Consider the following 23,976-nt stretch of genomic DNA (forward strand, 5'->3'; position numbering starts at 1 on the left):
GAGGAATCCATTGATCCTATTGTCCTTTCCGAACTGTCTTCGGTGATTTCTCTTTCACTCTTGCTTGGGCTTTGTCTTCACCTCAGCTCTGATACCATGTTAATTTTAGGTATGTTTTATGCTTAGAGAAATTCATTTCAATTATCACAGTTAGCTCAATAACTTTTCCAGATTAGCAATCACATCATCATTAAAATAAACTGTAGATAGAACATAAACATAGATCGCAGAAGACAATCCAAGACAAGAGGACACAACATGTGGCGCTAGCCAGGGACAAACCCCAATGTGGAGAAACCCTTGATCAATTCTTCTTATATATTCTTCAATAGTTCAGCAGAGAGGGAGAGAGAGATAGTACATATACAACAGAATTCAACACTTTGACTTATCTAAGTAAGAGCATAGATCATATCTAAGTAGATGATACATGAAGTAACTGAACTCAGTTGAAGACATGTTGGTTCAATTGATTCTCCTAGGTGACTCCATCACCATGCATTGTGTTGTACCTCATCATCATGCTCCACCTCACTGTGTTGCACCATTCTGCACCCCTCATCACTATGTTGGACCTCATTACCATATTGTTGCACCTTCATGTACTACAACATCTTGTTGTACCTTATCATCTTGCTGCACTCACCAATGTTGCCTCATACTGTACCTCATTGTACTGCATCATGTACCATTGATGTCCCATGTGCCATTGTTGCACCACATTACCACATTGTTGTCCCATGTGGCATGATGTACCATGTTACCATACTATTGCCCCATGTACTTGTAGCATCATGCTTGCCACCATGTGCTTACTGCACCTTGCACAATGTGCTTGCAGCGCCATGCTTGCCACCATGTGCTTGTTGTACCTTGCTTACCGTACTGTTGTCCCAATTGGCTATCACTGCACCATGTCATAGCGTTGTCCCATTTGTATTGTTGTTGTCCCAATTGTATTGTTGTTGTCGCATCACAGTTGTTGTCCCAATTGTGCCATGCCATCGTTGCTATCCCAATTGTATTGTTGTTTTCCCATCACATCTATTGTCCCAATTGTGCCATGCCATAGTTGTTGTCCCATCTTCCTTTGCTGCACCATGTGACCTTGCTGTCCTATCTTCCTTGTTGCCAAAACACCATACAAACGCTGCTAATTGTCACTTCATTACTGTTGTAATTTATGGGACTGGTTAGGGCACACAATAGTCTGTAACTGTCCTCAAATCTGGTCCGGAATTGCCCTCATGAAAGGCAGCCTATGCTAGTGTAAACCCTCTGCCTCCACACTGAAGATGAGAGTATAACATGACCCCAAAACAGCCCGCGTTGTCCCATGTATCTTTATTGTAGCTTACGGCCCACACATCAAACCCAAACAACCCTCATCTACCTTGGCCCTATAGGAAGATATCTCGGCCCTCCTAACAGCGACTCGGACTTCACATATGACCCTAAAACAACCACCCAAAAAACCCACGTTGTTTGGTCTTCCTTACTACGGCTTGGGCAGGATATATCTGCGTATTTGGGCAGTGTGAATAGGTCTTCTTCACCGTGCTATGTCTCTCCTTTAGGCAATGTAGAGGGCAGGTTGGGTATCGTGTAGAATCAGGGGTCTTCTCCCTTGGACTACGGCTAGATCATCCACTTTAGGACTACGGCTAGGGCATCCTTCTCCTAGATTTCTCTTCCACTAAAACTCAGAACAAATGGAGAGAAATCAAGAGTGAAGTGTGTGTAGAAATGACTATCAAGTCACCTCTTTTTATACTAAAACGTGGAGCATATGTGTGGGTTATTTGGTTGCTGGCCGACCTTGACGAATTGTCTTACAACACAAATAAATTCATAACTCCATGAATACTTATCGGAATCGGATGATTTTTGGATTAATCCTACACCTTTCAATGAGAGGGAGCCAAGAAAAATATCAGCTGCCATAAATAAGATGACCCACATGGAGTTTGGCCCTAGTTGCGAATTTTAACAATCTTCAAAGAAATCATACTTGTTTTCATTCTTGAAGTAAGTTGTCTTCATGTCAAACAAATAAGGACTTCCAAGCACAATCCCACATATATCCAAAGGAACCACATCAAGCTCGACTTCATCCACATATTTAGACGTAATAGCAAATCTAAGCTTACATTTTTCAGTTACATGCAACTTAGCGTTGTTACACATCCATCCAAAGACAATAAGTTTTAGAATGTGGTATTGTTTCCAAATTCAATTTTTTCGCAATTGCTTCATATATAAGGTTGACTTAAGATCCTGTGTCAAACAAGGCATCTAATTTAACATGTTTAGGTATCACCCTGATGTGAAACAATTCATTCATTTTTCTTATAGAGGTGGAAAACAAAATACAAGAGTCACTAAATTTACCTACCAGATCCCCTGCTACAGTTTGAGCATCCTCACCTGAATCTGACCCCACATCTATTGGCTTTGCTGCTACTGCAACATTTTTCTTTTCCTTCTTGTCTTTAAACCACTTAGGTCGCATATCAGGGTGCAATTGCTAGCAGTGCTCCTCATTGTGCCCTTCCTTCTTGCAATGCTTACAAGAAAGCTTCTCTTCCTCCATCTTAATGGAGTTTGTTTTCTTTGCTTTTCCCTTGCTTTTGTGTTTTTTTATGGACGTTGATTTCATCGATACACCAACTCTGGATTTTCCTACTTCAATGTAAGTTTCTTGAACAACCACCTCATCCAAGTTAGTAGGACTAAACATGAATACAGTATTGTGAATATATTCAAGTAATCCTCCTATATATTTCATTAGAGTTTCTTGTGTACGCAATGGGATTTGACATCAAAGCCTTCTTACGAAACTCGTTTGTATATTCCTGCATTGATTTTCCTTTCTTTACTCTAAGACTTTGCCATTCTATTAAGGTCTTCTCCTTATACCCCAATGGGTAGAATTATTTTCTAAGTGCAGAAATAAAATCATGCCATGATGGAAAGATCTTACCAATCTGCTAAGTTCCATGTTGCAACTTACTCTGCCACCAAATGAGTGTTGTGCCCTAAAGACGAAGCAATGCTAATATGATCTTGACCACATCATCAATGATTTGTTGCACATTGCAATATACCTCCATCTGTTTAACCCAATTATCAAGCTTCTCGAACTTGCCATTATACATGGGTAACTCGAATTTCACATCCAATTTCAACAAAGGTTTTGAAGAGGAAGTTTCAAATTGATTAAAAAAAGAAGAAAATGGATATTCTTATCGCCATCGATTTCTTCCTTCTTACCCGAATTTGATAGTCCTTCATCTTTAGGCTTTTTTTGTCTTTGTTTCCTCGTCTTTGGGTTTATCTTCTTCCTTTGACTTCTTGAACTCACAGTACATTTCTTCAACCATAGCTCGCAAAGTCATGAAAGCATCCACAAACCCTGCATTTGATCCAACATGATGTTAGTCACCACCTTCTGTAGGCATCTCTTCACTTTGAGTTATTCTTCTTCTCAAGTCGATTTTAGGATCTCCTGCTACAAGCTCTCCTTCAATATACCTTAACTTTTCCCTAGTGATCATGCATACTCAAACCAAAGTCATCAAATACCGCTCTGATACCACTTGATCTAAAATTCTTGATCATTTAAATTTGATGTTTGGCTCATAAAAGTGGTAAGTATATTTGCATGAATTAAATCACCAATTAAAGCCTTGAGTAAAAATGTGAAATTGATTGTAGAGAAAATTGACATAAACAAAGATAATAACAACAAAATCATACACATGAGACAATAGGATCGATAATGGAGTTCGGCTTATCTCAAAAGCCTATGTCTTCAGTGAGGAAGCCTCTTTTATTAATTCTTCAATGCTATCAAAGCACATCAAGAACACATAAAATAGATCTCTCACTAGTCCTTTTGTATTCTGCTCGACCTCATAAATCCAACGCAATAGATGACACTGAAAAAAGCTAAGTATTGCCTCCGGAATTGGCCTTCAAAACTCTGTTAGGTCCCTGGTATCTCTGCATAAAAACTCTCTCTATATTGAACATTCAAATCATCCCACAATAGCTCATTGGTAAATATTTGTAATAAATTGATAAGGGTCGGCGGTTCTATTCTCCGCCCTTCAATTAATACACAAATCTCTTATTTAATATGGTTCAATGAATCATGTATTAAAATCCTTGGCAGATCATGGCAAATAATTAAAAACTTATGGTTTTTAATAAACCAAAACCATATTCCAACGATTATAGCTATGATCCCACCATATCAAATATTGTTTAACATATAACATTTGGTTCGTTAATTAAAACTTAAACCATGTTAAATTTATGCCGCGCGCTCCACGCGCTATGCTGTTGTCGCTCTCTGCTGACTTGGCCTTGTTGTGCCTCTTCGTTTGTCTTCATTGATCGACCTCTGGTGAACTTAGTGCGAACCTACTCGGATCTTTCACGCTCTGCGACCTTACATACGGCTTCCTCGCCTTCCAACGGTTTGGCGTCCCTTCGAACCTTTGGCGAACCCCTAATGAACTTCGAGTGAAGATTATGAAACAACTACTACACAGTAGCACAATTTAAAGCACACAATACTCGGAAGCGGAAAATGAAATAACACTCTTTTATTGAATTTTCAGATATCGATTACACTTGATTTACATTTTGTTCATACCAGAGATGGACTATGTTCGCATTTACCAGACTGTTGCTACTCAATACTGAGATAACTTATAGGAGGCTACCTGGCGATTACACAAACTCTATCTTTGAACATATACTCGAAACACACATATAGACAAACACACTAATGATCTGGCCACTTTAGGTTCTCACCAGTTTTCTCACACTTATGCGCAGGCTTCTCAAATCACCTAAAGACTTGAGTTCTTCTCATGATGCACGCAGATGAGGCTAAATGTCCACAGTTGCAGAGCGGGAGAAGCTCTCGACTCCCAAATCCCAAAGACACAATAACTCTAACTCTCGATGCCCCGAATGAGCCTGACTCCCTTCGTTTTATAGGAAGAAGAAGGGACAAACATCTGACCATCGGACCAACAAGTTGAGTATGAAAGATTCTATCAATCACGGAGATGTGGTTCAATATCCACCAAAATTCAGAGAAGTGCTCCGAGTCTCGTGACTAAAGAATCTTTTTCCTATTACAAGATTACAATCAATCTTACGGAAAGCATATTATCTACAAAGTGGATGCCTTTTAACCAGTTAAGGCCCACAAGGAAACTGGTCATGAATAATCCTCATGACTGGACAACGTAATTACACAGTGGAGCTTTCTGGATAAACCCACGGAAACCTTTTTATGTAGAAGGACTAGCATTGTCGGATGATTTACCGAGAGCTGTGATTCCCGGGAACCTACTTCTGGGATAAATGAGGCCATCCCATGCCTTTGTATAGATCCGCCGAACTATCATAAGTTTATTTAGCACATACAGATGCTTTATTTTATTCATGACTAACCATTCGTCATGCCTAGCCATAAATTGTTGCAGTATATGGTGATCTGGATAATTCAGCAGATCACTTACTATGGTACAAGGAATATGAAAATAGTCAACGGCATTTCTGTGGTAGCATTTGTCACATGTCATCTGAAAATAACTTTCATAAAAGATTGGATCTATAGCAGTGCAATTTACTCCAAAATCTCTCCACCAGTCACCTAACCATCCTGAAAATTGATTTCTTTGCATGGACCTAATTGATCCAAATTTTAATTTTGTATAATGGATTTCTTTCTTTCCATCAACATTTAGGAGATCCCACCATAATTTTTTGTAACCTGCAAAATTAAAAACAGTGTCAGGAAAAATAAGATTAGGATTATTTTGTGGCCATAAGATAGGAGAATTTCTGGTGATTGTCCAATCTGTGTTTCTGGTTCTGTTGATGACTAAATATCTATGATAAATATTTCTTTGTCTTCCTCCTTCAGACCAAATCATCATGATGTCATGGAAATTATTTTGCAATGCCTCTTCCGCTTGATGAACTGCAGCCATACTGCTAGTATACACCATATCATGGATCCAATGATTTCCTTTGGGAAATACTCTCTTTTCAGGCACTAGGTGTAAAATATCTGTATGTCGTTGTAGATCTGCGTCTACGACTTTTGTTTGTCTTAGCTGCTAGGTTGGCTTCCATTTCTCCTTGTATTCTTCCCAGGTTTGGTCCTCTCTGATAGTTCTGAGAACTTCTTGTTCATTATCTGAGTCCCATTCAGTAACAATAACAAAAACATGTTCTTGTTCTTGTGACTGGATTTGTATGTATTCTCAGCTGAGAAAATCAGGTAAACAGTTGTCTTCTCCTTTGATGTGTTCCACTTCGAAATCAAAATTTGCAAAAAGGGCTTGCCATCTGGCAAATTTGGCTTCTCCAGGCTTCTTGATATCTTTAGTAAGCACCTTCTTAAGGGCAGACGCATCTGTCCTGAGAAGAAATGGTTTATTGACCAGATGGATCTCAAATTTGTCGATGTTATTCCATGCTGCTTTCACCTCTTTTTCTATAGTAGAATATCTTTTCTCAGTGGGGTTCCATGTTCCTGAAGTGAACTGGATAACCTGTTCTTCATTATCTTTTTTCTGTTTTAATATACCCCCCCATCCGATGTTGCTGGCATCGGATTCTACAATCTTATAAGCTGCATCATCAGATATATACAGTATGGGAAGGTCTCTGACCTTGGCTTTAATCTTTTGAACTGCTCTGGTATGGAGTGGAGTCCAAGGTTCAGGATTTTTGTGCAGCCTCTGATTTAATAAGCTTCTGTCCTTGGCGCAGTCTTGATAGAAATTACTTACGTAATTTAAACAACCAAGAAATCTTTGTAGTTGCGTCTTGTCTGTAATGATGTCTGGAAATTTGTTAGAGAATTCCAGAGCATGTTTTTGCAAGGAGATTTGGCCATTGAATATAGTATGGCCAAGAAATTTAATGGAAGTCTGAAAGACTTCGATTTTCTTTTTGCTTAATACAAGACCATTCCTTTTTATTGTATTTACAAAGGTTTGTATATGTTTAAAATGATCTTGCAAATTTTTTGAAAAAATAAGTATATCATCTATATACACAATCAGCCAATCAAAGAAGGGTTTAAATATAGAGTCCATCACCTTCTGGAACTTGGATGGTGCATGCTTTAGGCCGAAAGGCATTACATTCCATTCATAATGTTCGGCTGGGACATTGAAAGTTGTTTTAAATTTATCCTTCTCTGATATAGCAACTTGCCAAAATCCTGATTTCAGATCGAACTTGGAAAATATTTTTGCTCCTGCTATTTTGCTTATCAGATCTCCTTTGTGGGGAATCGGATATGTATTATCTGCTAGTACTGAGTTCAAAGGCTTATAATTGATGACTAGCCTTGGGATGCCTCTGATTTGTTCTGCTCTTTTATTTACATAGAACCCATAACAATTCCACGGGCTCTCTGATTCTCTGATCAATTTCTTACTCAACAGATTCTTGATTTCTTTTTCGCAGAGATCACGATATTCCTTGTTCATCAGAATTGCCTTACTTTTACATGGCTTACCTGTATATTCTGTTTTATAGGGCAATTCAACACAATATTTCTTTTTGTGCCAAAAAGCATTTGGATCTTTTGCACAACATTCTTTCTCTATTTGTGCCTTTAATTCTGAAATCTTCTTTTGTATTGTTGGTAAGCTTAGCTGTTGTGAGATATGAATGGTGGATTTCAGATCTTTTAGATCTATTAGCTTTGATTCAGCTTTCTTTAGCTCTTCCATAGTCTGAACCATTGTTGAGACTCGTGGAGCTGAGACATATGGTAATTTAATTTTTCTTGGGCCATTCGAGGTAGGAAGAGTAATAAAATATCCACCCATATTCTTTTTTGTTCTAAATGAACCATGTGGTTCAACAGCAGCCAGAAATATGTTACCTAGAATACAATCAATAGGGATGTCAACAACTGCAAATTTTAATTTTATGCAGTGATTATCAAAGCAGATAGATGCCTCAGGAATTTCATACTTCAGCGTTTTACTTCCCAAGCCAATAACTTTTCTTTCTACTGTCATCCAATATTTAGCAGGGATCACTTTTGTATTTAAAATATTTACATCTACTCCAGAATCAATAAGAGCAGTCAATTTGAACATCTGTCCCTGTATGCAAATATTTATTTGTACATGATGTTGCTGGTATTCGATGGCGAGTATCCTCATTTCCTGAAAACCTGAAGTAGTATCTTTTCTTCCTTCATAAATATGTACATTTGGCTTGTAAAATTCTTCTGTATCATATTCTTCTATAGGATCTGCTTCATCAATGAATTTGCCTTTTTCTAATCTCACAATCTAAGATTTAAGAGTAGAAATTTCAACTTTGAGATTGTGAATTTCATGACTTACCTCCCCCAAGATAAGCGCACGAACCTTATCCTGTTGTTGATGTCTTTGGAATGATTTTGCATTCTTTTCATAAGAGGCGTCAATGAAGAGTGACTTCTTTGAAGAACTTCTGTTGGAAGATTTCATTTGGTCCATGAAGGTTTCCATAAGGCGATTCTTCATTTCTCCTTCTTCCATAGCTCTTATTTGAGACAAGATTTTTATCTCATCTTCTTCTATTTGTGCCATAAGAATTTTTTCTTTGTATTTCTGTGGTTGTATATCTTCATCAAAATATTCATTAGAAATTTCAAATTCAGAAGAGAAAATGCATTTACAATTTTCAGAATCTGAACAATCACAAGCATTTGCATAAAAATTTAATTCTTCAACTTCTTCTTCTGAAGTATATACAGAACTAGAACTTTCAACAGATGAGTCAAGCAATTGTTGTTGCTGAACCTGGGGGTGTTCTTTGATCACCATATTGGGGCAATGGTCAGTTTTATGATTCCTAGACCCACACCTCATGCAAAGATACTGAGCCTCTGTTTTTGGAGTTTTTAATTTTTGAGTTTGAGGCTGAGATTTCTTGCCTCGATTTCTTTTTGATTCTTCACCTACTGGACAGTTATTTGCAGTATGTCCATTTTTGCCACACAACCAACATGTTAATTTATTCCATTTTTCTTGCTTGGCACTATGCAGGTGAATATCAGATGGTTTATAATAATGTGTCTTAGGGACATATTTGTAATATCCCTTCCTTTTATGCTGTCGAAAAGATTGGCCTTTCGACTTAAAGTCTTTTCTGGTTGATAAATTCTTTTCTTTCTTGGCTCGTTTCTTGATTTTTCTCCTTTTTACTAATGGATCATCAAGAGATAACCCATACTTGCTGCACAATGATTTGCTGTCGGGAAATCTGGACAATTTTTCACAGACTTATTAACTTTCAAGCTTGTGCAAAGACCAACCAGAGCTTTAGTAATAATTGAATATATTTGTCCCCATGTGTAAGACTCAAAAGGCATTTGAAAAAATTCTTGCATTCTGAGATAGTCAACAAACTTGGAAGGAAGTGCTGCAAGATAAACTTGCTTCCATAACAAATTCTTTGAGTCTTTGACTTCATAGGTTCTCTGCATCCAATCTCGATGAAAATCTTCATATTGGGATATTTTATTGCACTTGAGATTCATTAAAATAATCTCATGCTTATCGGCTATTTCAGCCTCAGAACCACACCAGTGTTCAACAATCATGGAGGTCAAGGCTCCAATCATGTTGTTCTGTACTGTCCCATTTGAATTATGAATTATATTTCCTTGCTCATCTTTGAGAAGTTGTTCTTCCATCTGTTTAATTAAAGCAGGAGAGGATTCTGTTTCCCACCATTTTGATAGTGTGCCTGTGAAACACTAGATAATTGTTTTGCAGGCTTCTACCTCAATTTTTCCTCTTAGACACATAAGTTTATATTCAGTAAACATCATGTCTACCATTTGTCTTATCTAGCCGACACTGAAGTTATCTATAGTCCATTCCCTATAAGAATCAGGGAAGAAAGTGTGAGTTTCAGGCAGTTTGCCTTTTCCCCTGATATCAGACGCTGAATATCTGTTGTACTGACTTTCCAAAAGCTCATATATAGGCATAACTTCTAGCTCTTTCTCCTCTTCCTTAAACAGACTTGCTATAGAAATATGTTCACTTGGAGTTTCAACACTTTCTGGATCTTGGGATGCAATTTCTTTGGGGAATAAAAAAGGAAACCTGTCGACTGGCTTGACAGGATCCTGAATACGGACACTTGCTCTATGCAAAAAAGAAAAAGGAACTGGTTTTTCTGCTTTGGATATAGATAATTGATTCATCTTCTGTACCAGTTCATTTATTTGTCTAGATGTAGAACCAATATGTTCTACCATTTTGTCTTCAACATTCTCTAGCTTTATTAGAGATTCTCTAACATATCCTCTAATTACTTAAGTAGAATTTTGGACATTATTCAAAGAATTATTTATAGAATTTAAAGAAACTTGGACAGTACCAAATTGTTCTTTGACCTCTTTGGATTTGGCCATGTTCATTTCAAGACCTTTCACAGCTGTGTTTGTCCAATTCCGCTGTTCAGAAGTTTTATGTATTCTGCCATCAGTACCAAATGCACTGTCATCCTTTAATACTAATGGTATTGCTTTGGCAGAATTTTGTCCTTCTCCAAGCACTATGCCTTTGTATGGAGGAAAAGTTGTAGGTGTTTCAACTTTAAGGCCATCTAGTGCTATCCAAAAATGTTGAGATGACGTGGATGCATCAGTCATTAAAATCATCTGTTGCTTTTTCTTTTCTAACCAAACATAGAATGAGATCCATGTGTTAGTACAGTCCATGTGGTTTTTCCATTCTTGAGACAATTTTATTTTCTTAGACATAGAATGACTAAAACCAAATTCTTCTACTTTAGGATTTGTAAAAAGATCCCAATTCAACATGGCTTTCATCCATTTGGCAGGGACTCTATTTTTCTGACATCCATCCATTAAAGTGAAGAAGTTGTGCATCTCCATGACTGCTAGCTTTTTGCAGTCATCCAGAACAGAACCAAATCGGCAATCTGGTATAAGGCCATTAGCTTGCTCAAGATAACCAAGACCATATCTCGGTTTGGCTGGTCTCATTACTGAAAACATTTGGGTTAACCTCGAATCTTCATTTTCCAAAATAGGAATCTCATGCATCATTAAAACATGCTCTGACTCATGAGGAAATGGAATTTCTGAGCACTTAGGATTAGGACATGGATTGACAGAAGTTGTAGGTGGGGCTTCACCAGTCCTAGGATGATGGTTCTCATGGATTACCAAATCTGCAAGCTGGCTTAAAATAACTGGACACTGACACTCTGAACATTTAACTTATAGGGAAGAAAAATTTACCATCTGGGCTAATTCAAACAATGAAATATGTTTGCAAGTATTTACAAGAGAACTTGTGCAAGCAGTGTCAACAAGTTCAGGATTTCTGTATAATGGTGAACTCCTGCACATTTGATCTATCCTCTTTCTGTCTATAGTAGATCTACGGGGGAAAGATAAGACAGCAGATGAGGACTCTTCTCTGATATCTGCAGAAGTAATTTTCTTAACTGACAGAGGCCTAGGATTTGAAACCACCCAGTGTTCAGGGAATGTCAAATCTTCCCACCTGATTGTTTGGTGTTCTATTTTTTGATTTCTAGAGTTTGTTAACACCACAACACTAGCTTTAGAATCTTTACTGGGGGCATGCATAACAGCGAGATACAAAGTATTTGTGTGCCTAAAGTTTGGATTGCTATGTTATGTCTTTTCTTATTCATATCAAATCCAATTAAATTTATATATGCCATGATTTTGTGGCATCGAAATATTTGGTGGGTTTATTAACTGTTGTTAGTTTGGTGGAGCAGATATATGGTAACCATACCATATATTTAATGTAATACATCATTTTAAAATAAATGTGTTATCGTCATTTAACCGCATAACATGTGGTGTAATTAGGTTGTGTTTTTTTGTATGTCAAAAGTTTTGTGATCACATGATTCCTGAAATGTCAATTCACCCATCCACGTGTATGGATTGCCATGTGGTAGTCAACATTTGACTTTTGACTTTTTTGTATTGGCTTAAACTTCAAATTGCAATAATTTTCACATACGGATTCGGTTTGAACCCGTTCAAATTGCAATGGAATTGATTTTTCGAGCTCTACACAATGGCACTAATCTCACTCGAATCCGAGAATTTTGAATTTTCTTCCATTTATTGATCCTTTCGAATCCATACTACATTTCATTATAATACTTCCACAATGAGAAAGACCACACTTTCTATAGTGATAATTTAAAGCATCTTATAAAACTAAACTAAAGGAAGTTTCTGTTATGGAGTGCAACCCCCAACCTTGAGGCATGTTTGTGGAAGCAACTTCCAAGGAAAAAATATTGCAAGTATATCCTTGTCTAGCTTAAAGAACAGCATACAATTAATTATCACTGTAACCAAGGATCAACAAAATACCAAATTATACAAGATTAAATGCTGTGAAAAAGTAGGTGCATAACAAATCTCCTCTCCTTGGAGAATTGAGTAAGCCTTCAAGAAATCTGAAAAATAACATTTGCTAATATTATCTGTGCATAGTGACACTTCTACACCCTTTCCTCAAGAATTTAAAATTTTTAGCTCTCTCCTGTCCCTTAATGGGAAATATTTACCAGTACACTTCCATTGTTTGAAACTTTTGCCTGAAAAGAAAAAGGCATGCACCTTGATAAATGTTGCCAAGACGGCCTACTGATGAATCACTATATGAAGAAAGAGCTACGTGCTCCAAAAATGAACTAATTGCCCCAACAGGTTTTAGTAGTGGCTAACAATCTTCCAGTAATCCAGAGCCACATTGATAGTTATCTGGTCTCCAAACTTTGGCAGGCCTAAACACATATTTCAAGGAAAAAGATCTGATTATAAACCATCATAGTATTCAATAACTCAATATTTGTTCCATTGTATGCATGAAAATCTTGCCTTGAAAACACAGGGCAGTCTGTTTTCACACCGCTGACCATATCTTGCCTATGAATGCTCTTTCCAGTAGTTCCACACTCTGAGTTTGTCGAGAAGTAATAACTAACACCAGTCTTGAGTCTCTTGCTGCTCTACGATGTTTAAATACTACTATAGGCGGGAATTTGAAACTCTGGACTTCAATTTATTAATGCTTTCTTGCAAGTATACATCAAGCTATGGCTTTCCTTTTTGTGTGTGTATTCAACTTGAGTAGAGTATGTGAAGGCTACTTACAAAACTGATAGATTGCTATGTAGTGTTTACTGTTGTTTTTAGGACAAGAAACCCATACCATCTCAGAGTTTGTTGCAAAAGTTAGCAGTTTATGTGCAATTTATTCTGTGATTGAATGTTTCTTACTGATTCGAGAACAATCTGTAATAGTGCCAACTTTTGGAGGCAAGACATAATAATGTAATAACCGGCATTCTATGCCACCCATTGTAATAGGCCATTTTTTATCAGCCTTCATGCGTAGTTCTCTTGTCGCAGTTGACTTGCCACTTAAAATATACATATCTGCATTGTTGCAATGTTGTTTGGAGAATTGTCCTAAGACTTCCCATGCGGATTCCACGCCTTCATGGTCATTTTCCCTGCAAGAGAAAACATCATAAGTTATCGCAGAGGCCTTCTTTTGCATGAAAATACACACTTGCAATTTTATGATTGTGGATAATGAAAGAGATTTTATCATTTGTGGAACAACAAATGGCATTTTACCCTTCATCACCAAGCCGAAAACCCCATGGAGGGTTAACCACCACAAGATTTGGAGGGACGCTTGGAGTATAGTCCCTACAGTCTTTGCAGCTTAATTCAAGGGCCTCCTTTACACCAGCAGCTTCAGCATCTCTGGCACATAATGATAGAGCACCTTCATGTTTGTCATTGCCCAGTAACCTAAGCCCAGGGGGTAATGCTGTTGCTGCTAAGGATGCATTCTGCCAGCAGTCTCTCCACGATACTGAATCAAAGTCATGCCATGACTGTAGCGAACAACACAATATTAGCCTTATTTCAATATCCAATTTTCTATCATTGCAAAGATAGCGGTACATAAGAGTGCCATCCAAGATTATCAAGAATATAGAGTTTGCATTTGAGCTCAACTAGAAGGCCAACTTTCAGTGCAATGAATGATGATTACAAGCATGTTTGAAATATTCCATGTCATTTCACATATTGTTTTGATGGAAAAGAAGTATAGGCAACATATAGTTAATCCAAACGATTGTCCTTACCAAGCCTTAAAAACAGATAAGTGGTATATTTTAAAAGGCATTTGTATGTCCTTCCAGATTCCAAGTTAATTGACTACCACCCTAGTACACTGCACAAGAAGAGGACATCTTACATAAAAAGGGCCTTGGGAATTTCTGATGTGTCCCTATCTCTTTCGAAAAAAACACCTGCAATTGGTGGAATACACTCCTTCACATTTTATAAAAATTATTGCAATAAAGGATTCTGGGTCAACTTTGTACTAACTCGGATTATCCTTTCTATTTTTGTTTGGCTGACACAATTCCACAGAAAACAATTCCTTCGTTCCCTCTTTGACTACTCCAATCTCTTAATATCTTGGACAAATATGAGATTGGATCTCAATCTAGAATCCGTACTCAATTAATTGCTTAGAATGTTTGAGCAGTGTATCTTCTTTCTGCATAACATCAAAAAAGAAAAGTTGAAAATACTTCTTTGCTTCGTAGTTAATAATTGATATGCCAGTATATTAAAAGTATTTGTTTAATAGAAAAAATCACAACTAGGATTATCTAAAACAAAACCTTATTTAAACCCTACAAAATTCTTAAACATCTATTCAGAATTGCCAAAGATAAATCTAACCCTATACTCGGCCCTGATGTTTACCAAATTTCGTGCTCCTAAGTAAAAATATACATTGGGAAAACTAGCATATCTTTCAAAGCCGGCGTCAAAGAACATATAGCAGACACTTTCCATAACTGTATTTGCAAATCATCTATCGCAGAGCATTCTAATAACTCTGAACACCTTATTTGCTAAGTCACATGACACGAGGACACGAGACACAGAGGACACATAAATACGAGTATTCAATACGAAACGCAGCAACCTGGAAACAGGACACGAAGGACACGTTTTATATATATATATATATATATATATATACCGACCGAAATATAGTTTTTTATCCATATTAAATTGCAGGCTGCAGCTTATCTAATCAAATTAAAATATAATTACTTCAAAGTTCATAGTTCATTTTAAAAAAATAAATAGAATCAGAATTTACTATTTAGAAATTAGAATGTGACATTGAATGATTGTTGCCCGAATTCTTTGCATCCTTATTTTATTTTATTGCATGGTAGTTTATGAGTGGAGAGAAAAATGCCAAATGTAATAACAATTACACAGTTAGGTTTTGTTAAGAGTAAAATATGGTTTAGATAGTCAAAATGACAAGTAACATCCAACTGAAGCACGGGATGTGATTTGACGATTAATTTTTTTTGTTAAATATAAAAAGAGAAGTAGTTTGACAATTTACATGGGTTTCTAGATTCCAAATATGATAGAAAGTTGTGTGATAAAACATAAAACCAATTAGAAAATCGGAAGACCGAGAAATAGGAGATAAGCCATAAGCTAAATACAAAATCTATAGTATCAGTATGACGAAATATATTTAGATTAAAAATGAAAAGTCAATAACATCAAGTAAAAAGTAAATAAGATTGAGTCTCGTCTAATTTTGGTTTTTTGGCGATAATAGTTTGATAGTGTAGTTTTATGAAATTAAAAATAACGCTAAGCTAAATCATTTTCCATCCAACATTAAGATTAACGCCGAATTAAGATTAACGTCGAAAAAACCAATGTGAAGAGCCACAACGTGAGTGATTTAGGGCATAATTAATAGCAACTAACACAGAAAATAGAAGTTGCGTTGAAAACCATAACGCATAAGCTGCAAACACATCTTCCAGTGTTCAAAACCGTAAAAGAGTATTTAGATATTTTTAATTTTAAATCATTTGAATAAAATATATGTCATGAACTGCAAATGAAACGTTAAAAGAGGTCAAAACATTTGAATAAAATATATGTCATGAACTGCAAATGAAAAGTGAAAAAGCTGCGGAAAGTGCCAAGTTTCCAAACGTATTCAACCGGAGGAAAAAATGTTAGGGCAACGTTTTCTATAAACCGAATACTCGTTTTCCAGGAGCAGGACACGACTAAAACACCCAAATACGTTTTACGTTTTAGAGAACACGACAAAAAACGTTTTCGACACGTTTTAGGACCGTTTTCGTGTCCAACACGTTAAATACGAGACACGGAACCTTGGAGGTCGTGTCTTGTGACTTAGCTTATTTGCTTTGACTAAACCAAAATGCTTGCTTCTGCACCTCATTACTCTGCTTGTATCATTCCGAAAGCAGTTGAAATTGAAAAGCATCCTAATAATTTCAATTGGGAAAGTGGCTATAAACTAAGCAAATCTTGGAAACCTATTATTCATTGCCTCAATCAATAAAAGCCTTCAATTGCTACCTTGTTTGTTTATCTTCTATGTTTGCTCGTAGTTCCTTTGTTTTCCTAGTTTTTTCCTTCACTTTAATTTAACAATTTTCATTTACCCCACTTGAATGTTAAGATTTTCTTTGGTCTCTTCTCATTATGGCCTTTTCTTTCTAATATTATTCTCATCTCCAATTTTACTCTTTATTTAAATGCATCAGTTTACTAATATTATTTTATATCTAAGTTATTGTATTTTATATTTCATTTATTGTACTTTATTTATGTCCAAATATATTTTTATTTTTTTCACATAACAATCCTTTATAATATACTTTACAACAGTTCCTCATTTATGTCTATTTATCATTTTTTCAATTTACTTTTACTTCTCTCACAACTAGTATCAAACTTTTTTTATAAATCCAAACCGTAGCACTCTCTTTTCATATTTTTCTAAAGCTTCTTTTCTCCCTAACAATGAGTGGAGTGTCCAACCAAAACATTGGACATTGCATACTCTTGCAAGCAGCTTATCTCCAGAAATAACACAGCAGCAAATTAATATGGTCACAGGTATGCCCGAGTTCAACATAAATCATGAAGGAGTTTGTCAAGTTTGTGCAGCTGGGAAACTTACAAGGGGACCATTCCCTTCTAGTGAAAGCCAAACTACCAATATTCTTCAATTGGTCCATTCTGACCTATCTGGTATGTTGCCCGTAACATCATTGTGAGGATACTTATACTATGCAATCTTTGTGGATGACTTCTCACGCAAAACATGGATCTATTTCTTGAACAAGAAGTATGAGGTGTTCAAATGGTTTTATTCTTTCAAAGCATTGGTGAAAAATCATATAGGGAATAAAATCAAGATATTGAGGACAGACAATGGAACCGAATATGAATCAAATGAATTCAATGACTTTTGCAGAGAGACTGGCATTAAGAGAGAGACCACTGTTCCATACACTCCTGAGCATAATGGAATTGTTGAAAGGAAGAACTAAACAATCATGGAAGCCACCCAAGCCATGTGCCATGATCAAGGCCTACCGAAGTTTTTATGGGGAGAAGCTGCCAACACTACTGTGTATGTTCAAAATAGGAGCCTACGTCAAGCTTTGGATTTCAAGACTCTAGTTATTTAATCATTATTTATTGTTTTTATTGTTTACATTATTTATATTATTTTATATATATTTTATTCATAACATTGTCTTCCTCTTCAAAAAGCTTTATCCTTACAAATTATTTGTCAAATTATCCAAGTGTTCTTCTGGCATGGAAGAAGTAGAATATTTGGGACACATTGTGGGCCATGAAGGAGTGAAGATTGATCCGAAAAGATTCAGGCAATGCAAGATTGACCCCAACCAAAAACCTTGAAGAGTTTGAGGGGATTCTTGGGTCTCACGGGCTACTATCGCAAATTTGTCAGTAATTATGGACGCATTGCCCGACCCCTCACTAATCTTCTCAAGAAAAATTCATTTCTCTGCACTCATGAGAAAGATCTATCATTACAACTAGAACTTTGAGAAATGTTTTATCAAGTGATACTAATGGGTCTCATATATACATTTGCTTTACTAGATATAGTCCTTTCTCCCACAGTTCTCAAACACCTTTTCTCTTGTATTTCCCACACACCCTTTCTCTATACAATAATTAGGGGAATTATGAGGTCTAAAGCGACAATATGACCATTGCTTCCTTGTCCCTTTTTGCCCCTGTTAGGTTAACCTGTTAAGCCCTACAAAATGAAGAACGTCCAAGTAATTTTATCCAGCACTAGACAGAGAAAACATTACAATGTGGTTTCTTTCTTTAAAAATAACAGAGGGTTAGCAAAATTCCCTTGTTCCTGAGATTTAGAAAATATATAAGGAGTGAATTTGAGATTCTAAAGTGAAGAGTAACTTTTTTGAGAACGAGAATACCCAGATCACGGGAAATGCTGGCCTCAAAATTTTCAAAATTGGACTTATATTGATAGGGATTCTGTGGTTCAAAGGCACCTTTGCAATCAGAAAGGAAACTAAAACATGACTTAAAGCACTAAATTTCTCTACAAAAACAGAAGCCAAATTAAAGGCTTCATGTATCACCTTTGTAAGCCAGACTGGTGGAGCCTGCATTGCCTATGGTAATGATGACTCTCTAGTCAAATCCAAGTGGATTGGATTATAATCTATATAGTGCCAAAGGACAAGCTCACTTTACAGATTTACCGATTTTACTGAACTTTGCCTATTTCAGTCAAATAGTGAATCTAGTGAACTTGCTGACTTCAAATAGAAATGCCACCTTCACTCACAAAACAAGCAGGCCAAGTTGACTTATTTCAGCAACTCATGCTAGACTGGTATGCGTATGTGTGTGCTAGTTTAGTATGATGTATATAAATAGTAGAATACAAGAACGGCAGCTCATCTCGTATTGGCTATTTCCACCCAAGACTTGCTGTTTGACCGCTTGAATGTTCCGTAGCAGAAATTGATGTTCTTGACAAATAAAAATTATTCTGTGGTTCAGTTGTGGAGAGATCAGTCAGGTGTTTGTATGTGTGTGTTATAATGATGTTACCAGACTTTATTTGAAGAATTTCTGGGTGAAGCCGAGGATTTAAAATCAACTCAGGCTCAAGGAAATCTTGAGAGTTTACTAGCAATATAATAAAAGAATAATAATTGCACTAAATTTAGGGAATGAAAAATTATTTTTCAATAATATGAAAGTTACAATATCCATATAATGCAGATTTTCAATTAGCTTCAAAGTGCATAGAAGTTACCAAATAGTGCACAACAGTGTTACCAGAGAAAAGAAACTCAAAACAGGAACGGCACAAGAAACAAAATTTCTCAAATTCCGTACAAGTAATGTTTCCAGGAATTGTTTAGACTTTTTAACATATATTTGAAAATAATAACTCAATCCAAAGTCTTCCAACAATGACCAACAATTAAGAACTCAACCATTTTCATGCTCTTCGTTGCTTAACATGGCACCTGAAGCCGTTCCCTCTAACATTGAAAGAAGAGTGCCCACAATGTTTTTAAATGTGTTCCATTTATGATATGTTTCATTTTGAGCAAGTTGTCAGGAAATAATTCAGATTCCAGAAGACCAAAGCATGAAACACCCCACACACGTGGATGAAGAGCTATCAGAACAGAGCAAATGATAGTCCATGGTGTAATTTCAACTGATTCTTGCTGTTGTTGTTGAGTATTTGGCTAGTCAAGCATTTGCAAGTGCCCAGTTTGAATCCCCTGGGTTAGGCGTACTAGTTTACACCAATGGGTTTACTAGGAATGTCATTTATGAATGTGGAGAAGCATTCCTTGGGTCTCCACAAAAGGTTTTCCTGGAAAGAAAACAGAAAAGGATAAAATACAAAAAAAAACATAGAAATTAAGAGTAAATGGATATCAACATCATGGAACTGTACTATGTGGTTCCCAGTTATGTCCCCTATTGGTCCACTGTGGAAGGTTTTATTGTCTATATCAATGTTTTTAAAACCGGAACCGGTGACCGGACCGGTCCACCTAATGAACCGGTTTACCGACCGGAACCGGTCTAACCGGCACTGGTTTGGTCTAAACGAACTAGTTTTAAAAAAATACATTAAATAATTAATTTTTAATGAAACAAAACTATTTTTAAGATGTAAAACCATGATTCCAAGCCAATAGAGACAAAATATGCAAAGTTTGCTCATTTATATACCATGTAAAGGTGAATACATCAAAATGGCACCGAGTGCAATACATATCATCAACAAAATAGCAAAATACATAACAAATGAGGCTCTAAATGGCCTATAAAGTCCAAAAACATTGCTGCAAGCTATGAGGCCATTGGCCTACTACAAGTCTACAGTATACACATGATCAATCATCAAGTTCATTACCACTACTAGTAGTAGACACAAGATCATCATCAGGAGCTACATAGACATCATCTGGTTCAGAGTCTGAGGATGCCTCAGCCTGATCTGCAACCTCAATATCAATGCCACCAATGACAATAGAAGTGGACCTAATGGAAGCACGAGTTTGTTGACCTGCATGACTAGTGCCTTCCATTGGTTCCTTGCCTTTCCTTGATGCCGCTATTGATCCTGGTTCTGATGCCACCACATAATCTGCTTCATCCCCCGCCAAAGCCATGTTGATATCAAAATCAGCCTCAAACACAGGTTCTTCAGTCTCCTCCACCCATTCTGATGTTGGATCAATATCGTCCAACACAATGGGATCTAGATCAGGAGTTTTTCTTATCATTTGGAGCTCTAATTGCATTTATTGTTTACCCCCAAACCATGAAATCCTGAAAACCATTAAGTCTGCTGAATTTTGAGTGAAATCTAAAATTCTAGTTTCTCCATATGAAATCCAATGAGGTCGAAACCACTCTCAAACATCCTGAGTCATTTCATGGTAATGTTAAAAATTTAAGTAAAAGGATGAAAATGAAAATTAAAGGAAATGTCACTTTTACTTTAAGAATTTAACATTACCATTAATTGCCAACATTGTTAGGGTTGAAACACCCTTAGTCCCCCCCCAAAACCCCTCAAACACAGTCAAAAACATGTTTTTTAAACTTTATGGTGGTTGTGCCTAAAACCGGCCGGTTTAGAACAAAACCGGCCGGTTTGTAACAAACCGGCCGGTTTTCACCGGTTAGGGCCAAAAATCGGGCAAATGAAGGGTCTGACAGGGTTTTTAGGCCGGTTCGGACCGGCCAGCTAGCTAACCGGCCGGTTTGACCGGTTACCGGTTTTTCTGAGCGGTTTTTAAAACTATGGTCTATATAGCCATAGGCGATGGGGTTTTAAATATTATTTTTGATGAACATAGTACACATTATGTAAACATGATTTTCATTCATCAATGTTCGATTTTTTCTCGTGAAAAAACTGTACTATGTGGTTCAGATTCAAATTGGATGAAATATAGCTGAAAGCCTGAAATTGATCCTCTGCTCAAGTCTCCAAAGTTGAAGCTCCATTATCCAAATTCTCCTCCAAGATCTCAGAGTCCAAGAGTTTTATGTTGGCTTCCAACCTCTCAAGACTCGTCTCTCAAACGGTACAATGTAGTGACCATGACACAGTCACACACAGGCATTTGCTAACGCCCCCAAACTTTCCTAATGGGGCAATCTCTTGTATTCTTTCAGAAAATGTGTGATAACCATGATTTTTCATGGCTTTATAAGACCGTTTTAGCATTTAGGTTTAGAGATACAAACTTACAGTGGCGATTTTCCTTTTTTAATTTTTTTTTTTTCATTTTTCCATTATTGTTGTTGTTTCTCTGGAGATGGTCTACATTTCTCGAGAAACGCCTACAGTTTATTGAATACGGGACAAGTTTTACCAGGAACAGAGAGAGTTTCTGTATGCGTGTGAATATTAAAGTGAAAAGATAAGCATAGAATATAATAAACAGTGAAATAATAAGCATGAGAACAAAGTATCCTCTCTCCTCTCCCCTGAAGAACTTTGGACAACAAGGACACCCTCTCAGAAGAACTTAAGAAATTGAGGACTTTATCATGATATACGCATAGTAGTCGATATTGCTCCGTTAATTGTGTCGATTATTACTGGAAACAAATGATTAGAGAATAATTGCTCCTAAACTACAAGGTTCATCTGATTTGTTAAAATATCGCTTACCTTAAACGGCCAAGTTTTCCTCGTAAGTCCAGGGGCCCTGTTAGCTGCCATCAATGCAGCCTCTATCAGAAAAGTTCCAGAACCACACATTGGATCCAGAAGGACCATATTTTCCAAGCTCTCTAACCTCCCATTCTTATTCGCAACACCAAAACCCTGAACCCTAGTATTCCATCCTGCAAGAGTGAGAATCCCAGCAGCCACAGCTTCACTCAAACTAGCCCTGTGCATTACAGTCCGGTAGCCCCTTCTATGTAAGCTAACACCACTCATGTCTCTATAAAGAACAGCCTTGTCCCTATACAGGGACAGAAACAGAGGGACATCAGCATTTGCCCCTCCTCCCTCTGGAGGGTCAGGCCTTTTATTGTTGCAAGCATCTCTGATTGCATCACAGATTGCATCCTTGGTTCTGGTGGATGCAGACATTGAATTTGTGACTTGAGTACAGTCCCAAACCCTGCTCTGAACTGCAAAAGTTCTGAATTTCCATCGCTTGTAGCCAGATTTCTTCAAGGTAGATGAGGCGAGATATTGAGGCCAATCCACGGCATTTCTTACGAAGTTATACACGCAATCCCTATCCTTTTTGGGCATTTCTGCATAACCCAGTTGTAATAAGACTCGTATTCCACATCTCAACCATAGATTTGCCCTGTACCCAGTTGAAATTGTGCCTTGAAAGTAAACCCCTCCTGAACCTTCTTTGATTTCAGTAGCTCCAATCAATGGAGAAGCTAACTCCGCTGCAACTACCTGTTCTAGACCTGGAGCACAGGTGGCAAAAAACCTGCATTGTTCTGATTTTGAAGAAATTTTATCACTGTACAAATGGCTGTGGGATTTGAGAATGTTTGCAGGGACTTCAAGGGTTTTCGGTTGGGCTGGGCCTGTGACTGGAACTGGCACTATTTGGGATTTTATAGGTAAGCTTCTGTGGGTTTGCGTCGTGGATGAATACAACTTTTGAGGTGAATTCAGAAATCGAATGGAGCTTGATGGTAATGAGAGAGAAAAGAATGGAGGTCTGTCATGAATGCATTGAAATGTTGGATGGAAAGAAGTAGCCATGAACAGAGCTCCGATAAAATATCACTTGTTGGAAATCTACTCGAGTATGTTGGTAAATGCCAAGAACTGTTGTGTGCTATTTGTGGATATGTCCATCACGTGTTCTGCAATCAAATATCCTTCAAAGTTCTATAATTTGTACTCTTCGAAATGGAAAACACAAATACAGGGATCAAATCACGATTAACGAGTTAGTATTAGATGGATGGCTAGACCGTTTGTGATATCGTATGGTTATTAATTTTGTTGCAATCTATTTTTTAAATTATTGTCATATATTTTTAATAGAGAAAGATAAAAATATAATATATAAAAAATTGTGTTTAAATGTTAGGATATGTTTTTAGCGAAGATGGCTATACTAGACTTCAGATTGATGGTGATTCACATTTGGCTAGTATTAATGCGGTATAAAAATTATCAATGGATTTCAAATGTGTGGAAAGTAATAAAGAGTTGGCGACTTGATTTTTGAGGTAATATTCTTTTTATTCATGGGTGAAAATTGTATATTTATTTTTGTAATATTTTATTTTTTTATATTTGTTAAAATGGATAGAATTTATCCATGGTATTCACTGTGATATTTGCTCATAGTATTTATTTTCATTTTTTGAGGGAAACAATAAAATAAGTTTTTTAGAGAGTCTATCAAGCTTATAAAAGGGGATAGGAGTTAGGC

The 23,976-nt window shown here is 36.8% G+C and overlaps 1 protein-coding gene across 1 annotated transcript; it reads right to left on the minus strand.

Annotated features, from left to right (window-relative positions):
• Positions 1-12,759: 12,759 nt before the first annotated feature.
• Positions 12,760-23,481, minus strand: LOC149149144 (uncharacterized). The gene is made up of 3 exons (XM_089439790.1): positions 22,224-23,481; positions 13,727-13,992; positions 12,760-13,599 (listed from the first exon to the last, which is right to left on the minus strand). The coding sequence occupies exons 1-3, from the start codon at positions 23,292-23,294 to the stop codon at positions 13,338-13,340; spliced, it is 1,599 nt and encodes a 532-aa protein (XP_089295916.1). The 5' UTR covers positions 23,295-23,481; the 3' UTR covers positions 12,760-13,337.
• Positions 23,482-23,976: the final 495 nt, after the last annotated feature.

The sequence above is a fragment of the Pinus tabuliformis genome, chromosome 9 (genome assembly GCF_031772625.1).
Source record: "Pinus tabuliformis cultivar Carrire ecotype Pingquan chromosome 9, CPIR1, whole genome shotgun sequence".
NCBI lineage: Eukaryota > Viridiplantae > Streptophyta > Pinopsida > Pinales > Pinaceae > Pinus > Pinus tabuliformis.